Raw genomic sequence first — 21,739 nt, 5'->3', positions numbered from 1 at the left:
TCCCACACCCGCTCGCTCCTCTTACACCACTCCTCGACGATGGGCTGGTCCGAGGAGGCGGTGTTCCACGGATAGAGCGGCGGCTGGCGACCGAGCACACACTCGAACGGTGTCATCCCCATGCTGGAATGAGTGAGGGAGTTCTGTGCGTACTCGGCCCAGGGCAGAAGGGCGCACCATGTGTCTGCGTGCTCGCTGCAGTAAGCACGCAGGAACTTTCCCACTTCCTGGTTCGCGCGCTCCACCTGTCCGTTAGCCTGCGGATGGTAACCAGAGGTTAGGCTAACCGTGATGTTCAGCTTGGACAGGAACTCCCGCCACACACGCGAGGTGAACTGCGGTCCCCTGTCCGACACGATATCCTCAGGCAGACCGAACTGCCGGAATATGTGCCGAAACAGGAGATCCGCAGTCTCCCATGCGGTGGGCAGGCCCCGCAGGGGAAGAAAGCGGACCATCTTCGAGAACCGGTCGATTACCACCATAATGACCGTGTTCTCCTCGGACGAGGGGAGGTCCGTGATGAAGTCCAAAGCGATGTGCGTCCATGGTTGCCTGGGTGTAGGGAGAGGGAGGAGCTTACCCGCAGGAGGAGTGTGTGGCACCTTGCACCGCGCACACACCGCGCAGGACGCCACCTGCTGCAGTACGCCACCTGCTGCAGTACGTCCCGGTGCAGCCCCGGCCACCAGTAGCGAGCCCCCAACAACTGAGCCGTTTTAGACACCCCTGGGTGCCCCGTCCCCACTGACGTATGAGCCCAGCTGATGAGGGCACTACGATGCGCGGGGGGAACGTACTTACGGTGCGGCGGGCAACCTGGATGCGGGTTCGCTGCCTCGATCTCCCGATCGATCTTCCACTCCAAAGCTCCCACGACGCATTCCGGTGTAAGCACCGGCTCCTCGCTCGTAGACTCCGTACTGCCAGGAAAGGACCTAGACAGCGCATCCGCACGCTGGTTCTTCTCTCCTGGCCGGTACGTCACCTGGAATTTGAAACGAGAGAAATACAGAGACCACCTGGCTTGACGGGCGTTCATCCGTTTCGTGGTCCTGATGTATTCCAGGTTTTTGTGGTCCGTAAGCACGGTGAACGGATGCTTAGCCCCCTCCAGCCAATGCCGCCACTCAACGAATGCCTTGCGCATCGCCAACAACTCACGGTCTCCCACCCCGTAGTTGCGTTCGGCAGGGGTGAGCTTCTTGGAGTAAAAGGCTATGGGACGGAGGGAGCTATGCTTCTTCGGCCGCTGGGAAAGCACCGCGCCTACTCCCACGTTCGACGCGTCCACCTCCACTATGAAGGGACGGTTAGGATCCGGTTGATGCAGAACCGGCACGTCGACAAACGCTTGCTTCAGCTGGTTGAATGCTCTCGTAGATCTCTCTGTCCAGCGAAGCTTTGTACCTCCCCCTCTCAGCATATCAGTAAGGGGCTCTGCGATCTGGCTATATGCGCGTATGAACCGCCTATAGAAATTCGCGAAGCCCAGAAACCTCTGAAGCTCGCGCCGTGTGTGAGGCTGTGTCCATTTCACGACCGCCTCCACCTTCCTGTGCTGCATGTGTACGGAGCCTGGCCTGATGGTGTAACCTAGGAAGTTCACCTCACTGAGATGGAACTTGCACTTCTCGAGCTTGCAATACAAACGATTGTGCAAGAGCATGCCCAGAACTGCCTGTACATCACGCACATGTTGGTCGTAGGAGGGAGAATAGATCAGGATGTCATCGATGTAAGCGACAATGCATCTATTCAGATACTCCCTTAAGACCTCATTAATGAACGCCTGGAAGAACAACGGAGCAGAGGCCAAGCCATAAGGCAAGACGCGATACTCATAGTGACCCGTAGAGGTACTAAACGCCGTCTTCCATTCATCACCCGTGCGTATGCGAATAAGGTTGTAGGCGCTGCGTAGATCTAGCTTAGTGAAAACCTTAGCCGACCTTAACTGCTCCAGTGCCGACGGCACTAGCGGCAGCAGGTAGGCAAAGTTCACTAAGAGGGAATTGAGCCCTCGATAGTCTACGCATGGCCTCAGACCCCCGTCCTTCTTCTTTACGAAGAAGACGCTGGCTGAAGCGGGAGAGGTGGAGGGAGTAATATAGCCCTGAGCGAGAGCCTCCTTTATATACTGGGCCATAACCCACTCCTCTTCCTGCGAAAGTGGATAGACTCGACCGCGCGGTGGCGTAGTACCCGCCCTGAGGGTGATGTGACAGTCCCAGGGTCGGTGGGGTGGTAACTGGGTGGCCTTGACAGCGCTGAATACCTCCGCTAGATCACGGTACGGAGCGGGAATGACCGGAGTGGTGCTGATGTTAGGGCTCTCTACGCTGGTGGATTGCGTGAACACACGGGAGGGAGACTGAGTGCCTTGGAGGGGCGCTACCCACTTCAGCAGCCTACCCGTGGACCAGTTGATGACGGGGTTGTGAAGCTTGAACCAAGGGAGACCTAAAGTGATAGGGTAGCGTGTGGAAGGGAGGATAAAAAAACTAATATTCTCCCTACGGCCCTGAACGTATACGGTGACTGGTGCAGTGCGTTGAGAAATAAAACCCCCGCCCACAGGTCGCCCGTCCAGTGCTTGCACGCGTCTCGACTCCTCCAGACGAATCAGGGGCACCCTCAGCTGCTCAGCGACGCTCCTCCTCATTATGTTCCCCGAGGCTCCCGAGTCCACTAAAGCGAACACAGACAGGGACATTGCCCCGTAAGACACAGACACCTCCCATGTTAGAAGATTACCCATAAGAGATATACTCACCCTAGCCCGCCCCCTTGGACCTGTGGTACGAGGGAGGGGGGGGGGCGGTAGCACCCATCTCCATGGGCTCAGCTGTGGTGGTCTCACGGGGCGGTGTGTGTACGGGAGCCTGCGGGGTGATAGGAAGCGCTGCTCCTCGGCTCCTCTCCTGCAGTAGCCGATCTAGGGTGATAGCCTGATGCACCACCTGATTAAATTCTTGACCCTCGGGACGGCATGACAGCTCTGCCCGCAGGTCCGGGTTCAAACCCGCCAGGAATACATCGGTCAGCGCCGCTTCTCCCCATCCGGTCCTGGCAGCTAGGGTCCGAAATTCAAGGGCATACTCGGCGGCGCTACGGCTTCTCTGCCGCAGCTGCAGTAAACTCTGGCCGCAGAATCTTCAGCGGCTGGGGTGATCAAACACCGCTCTCAGCTCGCGGATGAAAATCTCAATCTCAATCTCAAGGGTATGAAAATCTCATACCCTTGGGTGCAGGGGGTCTCTCCGTGAACCTGGGCCGCTCCTCAGTCCAGTGCCTTGCCCCGCATGCAATTTACTGTGAAGGCGATTTTTTCTTTCTCACCAAAATGAGGCATGCTGTCAAAATACAACTGGCACTGGACCAGGAAGCCCTCGCAGCGCTCTGGGTCCCCACCGTAAGGTTTGGGGGGGGGAATCGGTGCTCGGGGTGCTGGAGGTCTTACAGACGTTTGCACCGTCAGAGCTTGTATGCACGAGGTTAGGGTAGTCACCAGCGAACGGAGCTCCTGGAGCTCCTGCTGTTGTTGGCCCAGGACGACTCCCTGATGAGCTAGTACCTCCAGAGGTGAGGCACCCTCGCCTCCGGCTGCTCCTGGCTGCACATTCTGTGACGCCGAAGGCGTCGGAACAGAGGCAACCGGAGGCGTGGGTGAGACAGAGGGACGTTTATTCTCCATGGCTTTAAACGGCAGCTCAAGTAAAACTCGTAGCGCATACAGGGATGCAGAAGTAATGCTCGTAGCGCAAACACAACACAGTGATGCCCAAGTAATGCTCTTAGCACACACAATATGTGTATAGGATCTCTTGGATCAGTGACGCTCGTAGTGGCAATGTGCAGCACTGGACCAGACGACCTGCTTAAGAAGTGCAAAGTAAACAAGAAACAGGTGCTCAGTATGATGGTGATTGCGACTGTGGGAGTGGCTGCGTGCGCGGGGGTGTGTGGTGGGATCGGCTGCTGGCCGGGTTGCGCGCACTCTGGTGGCGACCCGGCCCCCTCACCGTGACAGGAACGAGATCTATTTATTAATCCAGATCAACATTTCTGGACCAACATATGTACAAATATCTTCAAAATAAGTAAAAGCCCCAACTTACAACTTATACAATACAAAGTCCTTCATAGAACACACTATACAGGACAAAGGATGTTCCAAATGGGCCTAGCACAATCAAACATATGCACCCACTATACAGACAATATAATTGATAACTATATGCATGCTATATGGGATTGTAGGCCTGTTCAGGAATTCTGGCAGAAGGTATGTGTAGAATTGTCCACGGGGCTTAAAAGCTGCATCCCAACTTCCCCCAGACTGTGCATCTTAGGAGACGTCAGTGAATTAGATACAGAGGCAAACATATCACACATAGTTCTCATTGCCCTATGCATCGCCAAGAAAACCATTCTCATCAATTGGAAAACGAAAAAGAACCTGCATATTACTCATTACAAAAATTTATTACTCGATCACATCTGTCTGGAGAGAATGTCTGCTTCCTCTAAAGACCAGTTGGAGGAATTTAACTCTCTTTGGTTCCCACTGATCAGTTCCCTCCGGTTCCCCTGGACCTGCGCTCCTTGGCTGGTGGGGCGCTGTCTGGGGTCTCTCTCTCCCGCCTGCGGGGGCGGGCATGTGAGGGTTTCTGGGAAGTGCGGCTCTGGTACTCCACCGCTCCTTGGGGGGCCGTGGGCGGGTGGGATTCCCGAGTCTTTCTCTGCCCGCCTCTGGCCTCTGGGGGAATGTTCTCGCAGCTATCCGCCCTTGCTGGTAAGTACATTCCATACATCTATCCTATGTTGCACTTTTAGGTTGCACATACACACACTCACAAACACCCATACATCGCACTCATTTGTACTATATGTATTTGGTTTACTTTCTGTTCTTCTTTGCAGTGGTCATTTGAGCTGGTTGCGTGTTTTATTTTATTATTATTATTATTATTTTATTTTTTATTATTATTATTATTATTATTAATTTATTTATTTTTTTTCTTCTTTCTTTTCCTGCCTCTTTGTCTTTTCCCTTTTTATTCTTTCTCTCCCCCTCTTTTCTTGGTCCACCTAACCCCAATAATTATCACTTTGCATATTGTTATCACTATATTATATATTGTTATCACTATACTATATATTATACAGAATTGTTATAATTGCCATTTAAATCTGTACATAAAAACAAAGTTGTCCTCCAAAGATGGGGGGGTGGAGGTGGGCCAAAAAAAAAAAAAAAAAACAATTTTACTCAAGTAAAAGCACTGTTACTAGAACCAAATGTTACTCAAGTAAAAGTAAAAGCAGGGTTGCCAACTTTTGACGTTCACTTGGAGTGAGATTTTAACCTGGAGCGGGTGGCGTGTGTATTTTGTTGAGCGGGGGGGGGGGGGGGGGGGGGGTGGCGAACGTAAAATGGACACAGATTAAGTGTTATATCGCCGGTGTTGATGGCGCCACAGCTAGCGAACTAGTAACGTATTGAATCATATATGTGGATCTGAGGTAAATGAACAGATTTTTTTTTGCGGCATGAGATATCGGAAGTGTGGCGTGAGAGCGTGTGAAAACGGTCAAATGCGTGTGTCTCACGCTCAATGCGTGAGAGTTGGCAACCCTGTAAAAGTATGCATCCAAAAATTTACTCGAGTAAAAGTAAAAAAGTACTTTGATTAAAAGCTACTCAAGTAGTGAGTAAATGCATGAGTACTGTCTCGTGTCAATGAATTACATCATGGGAAATTGAATTACTGGAAACAATGATTCATGAAATAGGGCCGTAGACTCACCGCCAACAGTTCAACATCCCGGCAGCAGATGATCTCCTTAACAGTCACATTCCCCGGGTTACACCATCTGATGTTCACATACAGCACGAGCCTTTGGATTTGCCGCTCTGTTTGGCATCCCTGTCCACTCTCACGGTGGTGAAGCCGGGAATGTCCACGTTAGCATCGGGAATGTTGCTGGTTAGCCAAATTTTAGTGGTGTTTTTATAGGATTGTGCTTGTGAATACTGGTGTGCTGGACTTTATTCATTTTTATTTAGAAACAGTATTTTTTCCACTGTGCTTGGACTCAGGCGGTTTCTCTTTTTTGATAGGACTTCTCCAGCTTTGGAGAAAACCCTTTCACATGGTACTGAGGAGGCAGGGGTGCACAAGTATCCCACAGCAAGCCTGTATAGCCTGTGAATATTATAGTAGTAACGCATTTCATTATATTCAGACATATTATGTGTAATACCTTAACGGGAGAGATCTGTTCAAAGTGTTTCCATACAGGGGAAACTCCTCTCTTCTTACCAGGCTCCATGAAAACAAGTTCATCTATATCACGAACAAATTGGCGAAACTCCAACATGAATACTAACACGCAACTTTTGCGGGAATCCATTGCGCTTTATATATGTTCAAAAATCACGCCAATACTCGAATCACGTCCTGAACCAGCGAGGCCTCAGACGTCATCAGTGACGTCACTCGCCCTAAACGAAGCAAGCCTCGCGCTTCATAAACGACTTCCTGGATTTCTCCACACAAGCTCCGAAGCTTCCGTATTACTTTGCCCATCACTACTTTTTTGGGATTATTGATCGTACAGAGGGCAGAATTGTCGTACACCTGTCAACACTGGTGTAAGTAGACACTTTACAGACTTTTATATACGGTTCGTTTCACTTTCTGTTTGTTTCCGGAGTACATTTGAACTCACGTAGCCTACTGCAGTTGTTTTCACGTTCGCATATTCGAGTTTGTTTCTTCAATAATTTTAAGACAGTATTAGCAAAATATGCAGAGTTCGTATTGCTGGTAACCAAGAGAAACACACACAGCTTTGTTTACGTCAGGAATATACATATTTAAAATTGTAAACGGTTTGTAGAAGGTTTGAATGTACTACTGTCACCGCCATAACGTCTAAGGCACCGTCTACAAATTACGTTAATACGGGCGCAAATGGCGGTTGTAGATGCCCCAGAGTACTGCGCGCGCAGTTTTTTGGCAAATATTTAAATATCTTTTAAACGGTCCATCATAAGACGACAGACACGTTGTATTACATAAAGTGCACCCTAAATAACAACCTACAACTCTTGAATGGGTAAATACTTTTCACCAATTTGTGGTGGTCAGCTTTTTGTCTACAAATTTCAATAACTTTCCTGAATGCCTGAAAGAAGTTGACCTGAAAGAAGACAATAGATTACAAATTAAAACAAGAAAGTGCCATGGAATGTTTGAGCAACTTACTGTGGTATTACTGGCATTTCCAGGACATTTGCTGAAGTATTTCAGGTAGTTGAAAGGTGGTCACAATGGTACAAACACCATAGTAACAACCATTGTGAACAATTTGTTATTTTTAATTTTTTTGTATTTCAAATATTGGTCTCTTATTTATATAAGAATGCAGAGGGTGACCAACACCGTGGAAAAAATAATTGCCTGCTCTCTGCCCCCAATAAGCTCTGTCTACAACTCTCGCTGTCTCAACAGGGCCAGGAATATTCTAACGGACAATACCCACCCCGGCAACCACCTTTTCAACCTGCTGCCTTCTGGCAGATGTTACAGTTCCATACCGGCCAAAACGAACAGACTCAGGGATAGTTTCTTTCCAAAAGCCATCACAATATTAAATGGGAATCTGCACAAACTGTGATTGTCTGTGGGCTGTGTGCCTTATCTGTTGTCTGAGTGTTTGTATGTTTGAAAACCCTTTTGCACAATAGCGCTTGCACAACAGCGCTTTTATGTTTGAAAACCCTTTTGCACAATAGTGCTTGCACAACAGCGCTTTTATGTTTGGAAACCCTTTTGCACAATAGCTCCTTTTCTTCTTTGCACACTAATTTTATTTAGGTTTTTGTCAAATCATATGTTTACATATTGCACCTTGTTCTCGTCATTATATGTTTACAGACTGCACTGTGTGCACTTTTAAGGAGCAGCTTTCCAATCTCGGTATACTGTGTAAGCTGTGTATAATGACAATAAAGGCTTTCTATTCTATATCATAAATTCAGCAGATGTGTTTCCTGGATTACCACAGCAGTAGAAACATCAAAGGGATTTTAGAGCAGGATCAGCACAACTCAAAGTCAAATTTTTTCATATAGTGCTTTTTACAACACGTTGTCACAAAGCAGCTTTACAATCGTATAGGTACAGATCCCTAATGAGCTAGCCAAAGGCGATAGTGGCAAGGAAAAACTCCTTATGATGTTGGGGATTAGGAAGAACCCTCGGGAGGACCAAGACTCAAAAGGGAACCCATCCTCCATTGGGCGGCCCGTTAGCACAACTCTGTATTTGTCGACAAAAGGTGGTTCTACAGTTATAGTTATGGTTCTAGTTCCATGGCCAAGTATTTACAGTCCCTTCAGTACGGATGGTGAGCCTCAGGAAGGAGCTAGCATAAGCACGTCCTCTTGCGGCAATGGCACATCCAACCCCGGCATCAGTACATCCACCGGCATGCCAGACCATCCCCCAGGTGCTTGTAGGTGCTTGCATGCATTCATTTTAGGTAGAAGCATGCAAAAAGATAGACAATACAGGCTGAGTCTGTGGACATCAATTTAAACAGCCATTGATTTAAACGTATATAGTTCATGTGATTAGCACGTGGCTCCAGCAGGCAAATCTATAGCAGCATAACTAAAGGGAGGGGTTCGGAGGTGACCACATTCATGAGGGCTCACTGAGACATTGCTTTCCAGCCAAGTCATTGTCACAACTCACACAACAGATTTTTGTAACTCCTTGTCTTAGTGAATCTTATGCTATGTGTGACTCCAGTGAAGTTTGGTTAACACCAGGTGGTCTGTGTATCTGTAATGTTTTAAGGGCTGGCCGTGATGCAAGTGCAGGATTTCGAATGATTTATTGAACACAAAGGCGGTGGACTAAACACAGGGAGGTAAGTACATAAACCCAAGCTAACATACGAGAAATAACACAGCCAATAGACAATAAACAAAACCAAAACTGATGCCGGTCTAATTAGCACCGTACCGTATGTTATCCGTCATAAGTCTTAGTTGTTTATACTTTTTTTGTTGTATATGCATTTTCAGTGTACGTCACCTTTTCCTTTTCCCTTCTTCTCTCCTTTTCTCTTTCTACACTCACCCAGCAATTTGTTCACCCACTTTCAAGACTGCAATGTATTGTATGCACACACACACACGCACATACAGGCAGGTATACAAAACAGACACACACGTAGACATACAGCACAATCTCACACTAACACACAGGAGACACACACACGACCGATTCATGCAGGCACAGACACACACACTCAGGCATACAGCGCGGACACATACACGAAACATTCAACACAGGCATACAACACAGATGTGCAACACACACACCTTTAGCAACCATCCAACACTCAAACAAGTAGTTTTAACATGAGTTCACTGAAGTTTGTCACATGGAATGTACGTGGAACTGGTTCGAGGGAAAAGAGATTGAAAATTTTTAATCGGCTAATCGACTTACAAGCAGATATTGTCCTTCTACAGCAGTGGTTCTCAAACTTTTTACACAAAGTACCACCAACTGTCAAACGAAAAACCTACAGCACAAAAAGTCTTCGTGCGACATGCCCTCATACCAGTGGGGAACCGTCAGGGCCCTCTACGCCCTCTCAGAGGGCCTAAAATATTCTTAAAGCATTATATATATATAATTATCCAATTTTATTTTATCTACTTACAGTTTGACATTCGACATCTAAACAATTACAAAAATATAAGCAAATAAATTATTCACCCGTGTCTATTCAATCTGTGTTGGAAGGTGAGGGGTTAAGTGGAAGCCTGTGAGCCTGTGTCTCCCCCTATCAGGACTGTGATGCCCGCTGTTCGTTTACAGAGGGCCTGGCAGTTATAATTCAGCGCAATACCAGTTTCAAATGACAGCAAAATTGACCAATCATATCTTCTCTCTTAGTGGGCGGGCTTAACTGTATGATAATTTCCGCCCGCTGTGGCGACGCTAGCTGTCGTTAGCACCACCGCTAGCTAGTTTGGATTCATCCCTTTGACGTCCTCGTGCGCGTTGTTTACATATTCCGCTTGAACCTTATTTTGTTTGGAAACCTATTTTGCTTAAGACGTTAACTAGTACAGATATTATTGTTTATTGCGTTTTTAAAGCTGTACTGTCGTCTCAGTTTTTCTTTATTGCAGTTTATTAAGAAAGGAAAAAAAAAATTTCGGGGGGGGGGGGGGGGGTAGCGGGCCCAGGTTTAAAGGTCACGGTTCGCTACTGCCTCATACTCATATCGCACGGAAACGAGCAAGTTGGCTAAATCTGCGACATCTATGGATTCATCTAACTGCAGTGAGAAGCATTTACTCATTTTAATTCTCTCGGTCAATGTTTGTCTGACGTTGTTCGCCATTTCATCAATTCTGCGAGTGACTGTGTCGTTTGAAAGATGCACCAGATCGAGCTGTTTAGCGACATTTTCTCCGCAAATAATACGAGTCATCCCTTTTAGTTTCTGAATTTCAGGACTTGTCATAATTATGTTTTAATTAAAAAAATGTGTTGTGTAAAAAAAAAAAAAAAAACTCAAAGCATCTTTTATTTTCCGAGTTCTTCTGGCGTACCACCGCGGGGTGCTCTGCGTACCACCAGTGGTACGCGTACCACAGTTTGAGAACCACTGTTCTACAGGAAACACATATGTCCAAAACACCTACATACACACTGACCTCTCCTCAGTTCCCACACTTGTACTCAGCCTGTTACAACTCAAAACAAAGGGGGGTGGCCATATTAATTAACAAACGGATAAGCTTTTCCATTAGCAACAATATAACAGATCCAGATGGTAGATACATAATACTTAACCTGTCCATTCTAAATATGCGTTTATGTATTGCCAACATATATGGACCAAATGTTGAAGACCCCTCCTTTTTCCACAATATTTTTACTGCACTCTCTAATCACTCTGACACAAAACTAATAATAAGAGGAGACTTCAACTTGGTACTTGATCCAGATATCGACAGGCTCAGTACAGCAGTGAGTCAAAGGAACTGGCAGTCTGCAGACACTCTAAAACAATATATGAACGATTTTGGGCTCTCTGATGCGTGGCGTTCATACCACCCCACTCTCCGGGATTACTCCTTCTTTTCGGCAGTACACCACTCACATTCTCGTTTAGACAACTTCTTAGTTAGCAATTCTATTATGACAGATGTCACAGACACCCATATTCATCCTATCACTATCAGTGACTATCAGGGCAACACGGTGGCTTGGTGGTTAGCACGTTTGCCTCTCAGCACTGGGGTCTTGGGTTCAAGTCCCTATCTGAGTGGAGTTTCCATGTTCTCCCTGTGTTTGCGTGGGTTTCCTCCGGGATCTCCGGTTTCCTCCCACAGTCCAAAAACATGGAGGTTAGGTAAATTGGCAGTCAACAAAAAATTCTCCCTGAGTGTGTATCTGTGAAGTGTGTGTCTGTGTAGTGTGTGTGTCTCCCTGAGTGTGTGTCTGTGTAAAAAAAAAAAAAAGTAGTGTCTGTGTGTGTGCTTGTATGCCCAGTGGTGGATGGTGCTCTGCCACTAGAGTCTGTCCTCTCTCCCCTTCCTGCACCCCATTCAGTCCCCCAGGGGGCTGTGGCTTCCGGTAGAGAGTACGCTGTGCGCAATTGGCTGCCGCTTCTCGCTGGTGTGTGTGATTGATTGTCTGTGACTTGTACCTGTGTTAAATTGTAAAGCGCCTTGGGAATCTGGAAAGGCGCTATATAAATCGAACATTCATTCATTCATTCATTCAGTGACCTCTCTCTCTTTGACACAGAAAAGAACCACACCAGCAACTAGGAACTGGAGATTAAATACATCATTACTTAAAGAACAAGATTTCATTAATTACTTCAAAAAAGAATGGGCAACATATTTAGAATATAACGATCTACCAGGTACCTCACCGTGTGTTCTTTGGGAAGCAGGGAAGGCAGTGATGCGGGGGAAAATAATATCCTACTGCACACATAAGAAAAAGACAGAAAAAACACAGGTATTAGAATTGGAAGAAAAAATAAAATCTTTAGAAGCTGCCCATGCTGCTTCACCACAAGAACACACACTGAACAAGCTGAGGAAACTCAAACTGGAATTAAATGAAATAATAGATAAAAAGACACATTTTTTACTGCAAAGACTGCGTTGGCAGAATTTTGAACATGGCAATAAATCTGGAAAATTCCTTGCTAATCAGTTAAAGCTTAATAAGTAAAAAACAACTATGTCCTCTATTAAGAACTCAACAGGTAACATTATTCACGACCCACAACAAATAAATAAAGCTTTTAAAGAGTTTTATAAAGCTTTATATACATCACAGATTAGTCTATCTGATTCAGCTATTGAAGAATTTATTAATAATATAAATCTCCCAAAGCTGGAAAACGAACAAGCACTGGATTCACCACTTGCTCTGCCTGAATTACATGAAGCCCTACAGCAGCTACCAAATAACAAAGCTCCAGGACCAGATGGATTTCCGGTAGAATTCTACAAAGAATTATGGTCTGTGCTAGAACCAACCTTTTTTAGAATGGTCAGTCAAATTCAAAATGAGCACATACTGTCACCAGACATGAATTCTGCTAACATTAGCGTACTTCTTAAGCCAGACAAAGACCCTACGCTTCCTTCCAGCTATCGCCCCATTTCTCTCATAAATGTAGATCTTAAAATTATTTGCAAAGCACTTGCCAGAAGATTAGAGAAAATCACCCCACTTATAATACATCCAGACCAAACAGGTTTTATCAAGGGTAGACAATCTGCCAACAATACACGCAGACTAATAAACATAATAGATTACTGCACAATTAACAAATTAGAGACTACCATTGTATCTTTAGATGCAGAAAAAGCATTTGACCGTGTAAACTGGAAATATTTATTAGCAGTTCTACACAAATTTGGATTTGGCTCATCCTTCATAAACTGGATCAAAACCTTACATAGCTCTCCTAATGCACGGGTTAGGACAAACGATATCACCTCACAAAGCTTCACTCTGCAGAGGGGCACCAGGCAGGGCTGCCCACTATCACCCTCACTCTTCATTCTCTTCATTGAGCCATTAGCAGCAGCAATTCGACAAAATGCAAATATTACAGGAATTAACACAGAAACCACAAACCATAAGATAAGTCTCTACGCAGATGATGTATTACTTTTCCTGCAGAGCACACAAGCTTCTCTTCCGAATACAATCAAACTTATAGACAGCTTCTCTTCTATATCAGAATATTCCATCAACTGGGGTAAATCAACAGTTTTGCCTATAAATTGTAGTTTCCAGAACACGACCACCACTCCACTACAATCAGGTAATATTAGATATTTAGGCATACATGTCTCTGCTAAACTGTTAGACTTGGTGCAGTTAAATCATATCCCTCTATTAAAAACAATAGAAGATGATCTCACACGCTGGAACGCTTTACCTATATCACTCATGGGGAGAGTCGCTACCATTAAAATGATGGTTCTACCCAAAGTCAATTATTTATTCTCACTAATCCCAAATAAACCCTCTGCTGCTTGGTTTAAATCCTTAGACTCAAACATCTCAAAATTCCTATGGAAAAACAAGCCATCAAGAATAAGTCTGAAAACCTTGCAAAAGCCAAAACTCAATGGTGGCTTAGAACTACCAAATTTTTATCAATATTTCTTAGCCAATAGATTACAGTACATTTTAAAATGGAACAAATACGACTTAATAGACAGCCCATGGTTGGACCTAGAACAAGCATTCTGCGGGAAATTAAAACTCTCAGACCTCCCTTACATTAGCCCCAATATTAAGCATCAGGACTGTTTTAAAAGCCTCAGTATAAATACTTCACTGACAGCCTGGTGGGAATTCCTAAAACTAACTCGGTCCCCACTCATCCCATGCAAACAAACACCCATTTGGAACAATCCAGACATCTGTCAGAACAAGAAAGTATTACATTTCACATCATGGCATGATAAGGGAATAAAAAATTTAGAACATATTATTAAAAATGGAAACTGTCACATTTCAGGAACTCATATCAGAGTATGGTATAAATAACAGTAGATTTCTTGAATATCAACAATTAAAATACATCATTCAACAGAGATTCAACCGCAATCAACTGAATTTAGAAATATCAGCATGGGTAACTGAATTTTTAAATCTAGATACTCCTAAATTATTATCAAAACTGTATAAATTATTGTTAAAATTTGATGACTCAATCTCCCTTCCGATAGCCAAATGGGAACGAGATCTATCTATTAATCCAGATCAACATTTTTGGACAGACATATGTACAAATATCTTCAAAATAAGTAAGAGCCTCAACTTACAACTTGTACAATACAAAGTCCTTCATAGAACACACTATACAGGACAAAGGATGTTCCAAATGGGACTAGCACAATCAAACATATGCACCCACTGTACAGGCAATATAATTGATCACTATATGCATGCTATATGGGATTGTAGGTCTGTCCAGGAATTCTGGCAGAAAATATGTGTAGACTTGTCCACGTGGCTTAAATGCTGCATCCCAACTTCCCCCAGACTGTGCATCCTAGGAGACGTCAGTGAATTGGATATAGAGGCAAACATATCACACATAGTTCTCACTGCCCTATGCATCGCCAAGAAAACCATTCTTATCAATTGGAAAACAAAAAAGGACCTGCATATTACTCATTACAAAAATGTATTACTCGATCACATCTGTCTGGAGAGAATGTCTGCTTCCTCTAAAGACCAGTTGGAAGAATTTAATTCTCTTTGGTCTCCTTCTCCCGCCTGTGGGGGCGGGCATGCGGGGGTCACTGGGAAGTGCGGCCCTGGGACTCCACAGCTCCTGGGGGGGCCGTGGGCGGGTGGGATTCCCGGGTCACTCTCTGCCTACCTCTGGCCTCTAGGGGAATGTTGTCGCAGCTTTCTACCTTTGCTGGTAAGTACATTCCGTACATTTATCCTATGTTGCACTACTAGGTTACACATAAACACACACTCACACATACACATACAACACAGTCATTTGTGCTGTATGTCTTGGGTACACTTTCTGCTTTACTTTGCTGTCATCATTCGAGCTGGTTGTGTTTTTTATTTATTTATTTTTATTTATATATAATATATTTTCTCCCCTGCCCTTCTGTCTTTTCCCTTTTTATTCTTTCTCTCCCCCTCTTTTCTTGGTTCACCTAACCCCAATAATTATCACAAATTAGCACTATCATCATATTGTTATAATTGTCATTATAATTGTTATAATTGTCATTTGTACATAAATGTACATAAAAACAAAGTTGTCCTCCAAAGATGGGGGGGTGGAGGTGGGCCATAAAAAAATAATTAAAAAAAGTGCATATTTTGGCACTTTTGCTGATATTGTCTTAACATTATGGAAGAAAGAATTCTGAATAGGCAAATAAACACCTAATAGTACTTTACCGCAGTACTAAGAATTTGTGCTTAATGTTAACGACTAAGGTGTACCAGTGTTGGTACAACCAGTGTTGTTTTTAATTTCATATTTCTTTTTCAGAGGTTTATCACAAGCTGAAATATCTGTGGAATGATGATACAAACTCATGTGGCTTTGTCAAGTCAATAAGTTATTCAGGAGGAATTATTCTTAATTCCAGTCCTGGGGACCCCACTGTCTGGCAGTTTCAGGATCACTCTGCCTCAACACACCTGATCCAACACACAAGGGGTTTGATCTTCAGCTCACTGATGAGCTACATCAGGTGTGATGGGAGGAGGAAGAACCTGAAGGACCTCAAGCAGATGAGCACATGTATGGGTACCGAATGTGTGTTCAGAGGTAGTACTTTTGAATCTTGGTGGTGCATGAACTGTAGGATATTTTTTATCCTGTAAACACACTGAATGTGAGTGGAATGACGATGTGGTACTTGACACGTGATGGAGCATAATATGTTAATAATTCATAAGAAATTAATTTATTAATCTTGATTTCTGTTTTATATCTCAGGTGCTGGTACAGAACAGTATCATGGCTTGTACGCAACAGTGTGCTACTGATTACCTCAGAAATGCACGGCAGGTTCTGATACGACATCTGCAGAACTTTCCACTTATTACTGAGAATCTTTACCAGCGCAAGGTTTTTAATGAGCATGAAGTTGATGCACTTCAGGCAGAGAAAACAGACTTTAACAGAGCGAGATTTATACTGGACTATGTTACTAACAAAGGGGAACTTGCCTGCTATGAGTTACTGAAAATCCTTGACATAACCAGAGAAAGGACATTACATCCTGATTCACACCATTGGATCAGCTGTTTCCCCTTCAGTGAAGATGCTGACATTGACTACATTGTAGGTGAGTAATGTTCTCATGAAGACTGAAACAAAAATTATGGATAAAGTCACTATTAGAGATGGCATTATAGATGAGACCAGTTTTTTCCGCTACTGATCCAATAGTGATATCTTGTATTTGAATGTCTCCTGATATCAATACTGATCCGACACATTTTTTTTATTTAAAAGCCACCGTAATGTCACCTCAGTTGCCAGTATACTATCAATAACAATATACACTAAACATGTAACAACGGGAGGAGGCAGGCAAGGCGAGCGGGTTCTGTGACAAACAACGTTTAAAAGTCCATAATCTTGTCCCCCCATATCTGTCAAATCTTCTCAATATTGCATCTTCCTCTCGCTCGCTCAGATCCTCCTCTTCCACTCATCTCTCTGTGCCTCCTGCTCGTATGAATACCATGGGAAGCAGAGCTTTCAGTCGCTCTGCTCCCAAACTCTGGAAGTTATGAAAGGCGCTTATAAATAAAATTTATTATTATTATTAATAGTGCTCAACGAAACGTGTGCTGAGTGGACAGCGCAAGCACTCATACATATGACACGTACAATGACACAAGCTTTAGACAAAGACGAGCACAAGACACTGCGCGAACGCACATTAAATAGGTGATTAACACAGACCCTCGTGATCTCGAGACAAGGCACAGGTGAGACTACGAACACGCTCAAAAACAACCCACACCCACGGAAGTACAAACATGGACATAACGACACGCAGACAACGTAGCGGCACGCCCACAGGGAAGAGTCCGGAGCTGTCACCGTGACAGAGCCCTCCACCAGGGGCTCGCTACTCCCGGAGCGTCCCGCGCAGCTGGAAAGCCCCAAACCTACAGCAACGGGCAGGTCCGGAGCCGCCGGGACCACCAGCCTCCGAGAGCAGTCTCCCCCGATGGCGGGAACCACCAAGAACAGCCCTAAAACACCCTCCCTGGGAAGACAGGGGAGAATATATTAAACACGGGCACAAAAGGGAAAAGGAAATTAGGGATACACAATGGGACTGACAAACACACAGGCACGGGCAACCAGGAGATCGCTCTCCCCACTTGAAGGAGCGTGACCAGTGGCGCGAACCCTCCCAGGGCTGCAGGCGGAACCGGTGGCGGTGTTCCCCCAGTCCTCGGGACTGATCCTCCCGCGCACGCAGCGCTGCTTGGCGCCCCAGGCGAACGTGCGCCCGCTGGCTTCGTTCTGGGCGCGTCTGGCTTCTTCCTGGGTGCTGGCGGAGGGTCTGCCTGACGCCGCTCACTGGCCAGGGTACGAGGCGCCTCAAGGGGCACCCCGAAACACAACCTCGGGTAGTGGGTCTCTTGCGCTCTCCGGGGCAGCACCTCCTCGCCCCCTGACATCTCCATCTCCTCCTCCGAGACTCCTGGGCTCTGGAACATCGCCTCATCGGAGGGGATGTAGGGCGAGCAGTCCATCCTGCTTACCCCAGAGCCCGAACGCGCCTCGTCCTCTGGTCTCTCCCTCTTCTCGGACTGTACGGTCACCCCTGACCGCACAGAGGGGGGAGAGCTAGCCGCTTCCTCGCCCTCGCTGTAGGACTCGGCGAGGGGTGCGCACACGGACGGCGAGGGGCTGACGTCAGGTTCCTCTGCGCAATACTCGGTTGGATCAGAGTAGATGGATGGAGGAGGACTGACGTCTGGATCTTCTCCTCTGTAATACTCGGTTGGTGCCGAGTAAACGGATGGCGGAGGACTGACGTCTGGATCCTCTCCTCCGTAACGCTCTGTTGGTGCCGAGCATACGGACGGAGAGGGACTGATGTTCTCAGTTACGAGGGGAGCGGAGCGCTCGGATGGAGCAGAGCTGGCTTCTCTCTCCGTCTCCTCCTCTGAGTCCTCCGAAGGGGGAGGACTCTCCTCCTCTTCGGACTCCCCACAACCAAATTCGAACTCGGGGCCCCACGCAGCTGTACCCACAAAAAACGGCCCCTCCTCCTCCAGGTCTGCCAGAGGCAAGGTTCCCTCCACCGTCAATGCTCCTCTGGAAGGTGCAGGGAAGGGTGGATGGCGGCGCTTGCCCTTCTTCTTCCCCTTCTTCTTCCGAGGAGCGTATCCCAGCATCTTGTCGGCTCGTCTTTCTGTAACAATGGGAGGAGGCAGGCACGACGAGCGGGTACTGTGACAACGTTTAATAGTGCTCTACGAAACGTGTGCTGCGCGGACAGCGCAAGCACTCATACATTGGACACGTACAATGACACGAGCTTTAGACAAAGACGAGCACAAGACACTGCGCGAACGCTGTAACGCAGCTCGCGCTGCGGAGCGAGGGGACGGACACAAATGCTGAGAAGAGCGAGATTTATTAAAGGGCATACCATCATCAGAGTCGGATAACCAGTCCGGGTTCATTACGGGAGGGCAGTCGGAATAACAAAGGTACACGGGCATACTAAACACGACGGGGGAAACACAGAGCAAACTTACGAGCAAGAATGAAACAGCGAACAGCAAAGCACAAACCAACAGCATGAACAAAATAACTGATGACTAGACTGGGGAATTCGGGGACTATATGAACATGAATTAAACTCGGAACAGGTGATGGCAATGACACAGGTGCATGGTAGACAATAGGGAATCAGAGACAAACGAGCAGGGCGGAATAAACGGGCAAGGAACACAGACATGAGTGACAGCTAGGAGAGGGGGGCGTAGCCCTACGTGACAAACGCACATTAAATAGGTGATTAACTCAGACCCTCGTGATCTCGAGACAAGGCACAGGTGAGACTACGAACACGCTCACAAACAACCCACACCCACGGAAGTACAAACATGGACATAACGACACGCAGACAATGTAGCGGCACGCCCACAGGGAAGGGTCTGGAGCTGTCACCGTGACAAAACATAATTTCTGAAAATATTTAGTAAATGTTACCAGGAATATCATGGTCATCAATACATTAAGTAAATTTGTTAGGAAAGTAAATATTTTTATGTTCGACATTTTCAATTACTTACTTTTATGACGTAATTTTTATCACTATAATTATGTAAATGTTAACAAGTTTCTTTTGATAAATGTTACCATATAAGTCCATGCACATAATGTATTTCAATCAAACTCACGATTAAATTCCTATACAATATTTTGTATAAAAACAAAAAATACATTTATTAACGTTAAATGCCTCTGAATCAGCCAGCATTGAAATCTGTCTTCCCAAGACCTAAACTGTCCGCTATACTGGTTCGTCCTTAAAGTAAGGTCACCCTGTAAAGGAACACTAAAATATTGACATACAGTAAAACATTTAGTCACAATTTTATATTACATATGGAAATCAGAATCAGAAATACTTTATTGATCCCAGGGGGGAAATTGAACTTATTACAGTAGCAACCTATATAGGTATAAGCACTCCCAAAAAGTAAATTACAGCAAGAAAAATTTTCAATGTGCACATCTAAAAATATAAGAGCTTATAATACAATAAAGAATAATAAAGTAAAATATAATATAATATATAAATTAGGGGTGACCTGCAATAGTCGCTGATTCGACTATACTCGACTATACCCCCTAGTCGACTATGAACGGCATAGTCGAATATACCATTCTAACTGCATGGGGGTGCCCAAGGATGCAGCTAAGCATTAGTTGTTACATAAATGTCTTTGTTTTCGTTATATATAGCCTTTTTTCAAATAAAATCCTCCTAATTTCTGTTAATAAATATTTTTAAATGATGTGTGCGCACTAACAATAGGCATCTTCCTTACTACGCATTAATAAATCACACCCTGCAGTTGCACAATCCAAATGAGCGGAGCTGAACACGCTACATCTGCCGAGATTATAATGGCTACTAAAAAAACGTCAAAAGTATTTTGAAAAAGATAGATGAAAAAGATGAATCAAACAAAGTAAAGTACAAGTTATGTCATCAACGTCTTTCATTTCGCACGACAATAACCAACATGGCAATCCATTTAAAACGGGTAAGGTAAAAAAAAAAAAAACAGTTCAGCCGTTTGTCGTTTCGGTCGCGGTGCGTCTCGGCAAGTAGACCTATAAACATTTTTTGTTGTTGTTTGCTTTTTAAACCCCGTTACTTGAACCTTTCCTTATATTTTCTTGCTGTTGTGTGGCAATTTTTTTATATTTTCAGGCAGGCATATTTTATTTAAAATATTTTTGACATTTTGCACTTCGATATGCGCAATGCTCACTGACGGTTAATGTTCTCTAACGTTTCATAAAAAATAAATAAGTAAGTAAATAAAAGCTGAATAAAGCCAACCTACCGTGTTTATTCATTTATCTGAGTGTTTTAGGTTTTTACTTTGAAGAGGAAAAAAGTCCTGAATGAGAACGGGATCCCGTTTAAGGTGCTCTAAATAAAAATAAATAAATAAATAAACCCGATTCGACTATTAGTCGACTAAATGGAAAAGCTGACGAATCAGATTCGACTATGAAAATCCTTAGTTGAATACACCCCTAATATAAATTATATTATATAATAGAATATTACTGTACATGTGTGGCAGTGTCATGTTATAATAGGAGTTGTAAAGTCTGATAGCCACTGGTAGAATAAGAAGAATATGGAAATATATTCACATCATTAAATCATGCATACATATTGTAATGCAGCTCGCGCTGCGGAGCAGGGACGCGGACACAAATGCTGAGGAGAGCGAGATTTATTCATGGGAATACCAAACTCAGAGTCGTACAAATAAGCAGGGGTCATAACGTGAAGGCAGTCAGGACATGAACGAGAAAGAGGCATAACGAAACAGGAACAGGGAGGACTCACGGACCAGGCAGGAATAAACGGATGACGGAAAACACAGAGGCTTGAAACAGGAAAACAACAAATGTGAAAGCACAGACCAACTGATTACACAAAACCATCGATGACTAGACTGGGGAATTACAGGGATTATATGGACATCGAACTAACTAGACACAGGTGAGGACGATGATGATGACGAGGCGTGGCAGACAGGGGAAAGCGGGGCAACAAACAAGCAAGGCGGGGCTAGGGGCACGGAACGACAGAACCAAGAGGAACAGAGACATTGGAGTGACAGCAAGGAGAGGGGGGCGTAGAATGAGACTAATGGTACAGCTTTAGATCAATCACTCCTCCAACAAAATGAGAAGAACGAAATATCTCCAACATCTGTAAAATGACTGGCAGGCAGAAGTCTCATCAAGAAAATGTTAATAAAAACAGGCTTAGACAACATGTTTTTAATAATATTTTGGTACAATTAAATAACCTACCCACTTGAAGTTAGCCACATAAACAGATACTTTACTGTAAGGGTAACAT

The 21,739-nt window shown here is 44.9% G+C and overlaps 1 protein-coding gene across 15 annotated transcripts in view; it reads left to right on the top strand.

Annotated features, from left to right (window-relative positions):
• Positions 1–6,516: 6,516 nt before the first annotated feature.
• LOC143523348 (uncharacterized) overlaps positions 6,517–21,739 on the top strand; it is a 75,112-nt gene continuing 59,889 nt past the window's right edge. For 10 of the 15 annotated variants that reach the window (XM_077017815.1, XM_077017841.1, XM_077017791.1 and 7 more), the window contains exons 1-4: positions 6,517–6,661; positions 8,877–8,949; positions 15,622–15,903; positions 16,075–16,426. In XM_077017815.1, the coding sequence (XP_076873930.1) occupies positions 16,096–16,426 (331 nt within the window). In that variant the 5' untranslated portion in view covers positions 6,517–6,661; positions 8,877–8,949; positions 15,622–15,903; positions 16,075–16,095. Of the gene's footprint in view, positions 6,662–8,876; positions 8,950–10,281; positions 15,025–15,621; positions 15,904–16,074; positions 16,427–21,739 lie in introns of those variants that run through there. The other 5 variants (XM_077017741.1, XM_077017776.1, XM_077017768.1 and 2 more) reach the window with 5 other exon arrangements.

Source organism: Brachyhypopomus gauderio, chromosome 1, assembly GCF_052324685.1.
Source record: "Brachyhypopomus gauderio isolate BG-103 chromosome 1, BGAUD_0.2, whole genome shotgun sequence".
Lineage (NCBI taxonomy): Eukaryota > Metazoa > Chordata > Actinopteri > Gymnotiformes > Hypopomidae > Brachyhypopomus > Brachyhypopomus gauderio.
Note: the sequence above shows the minus strand (reverse complement) of the source record. Positions and strands in the feature narration are given on the sequence as shown.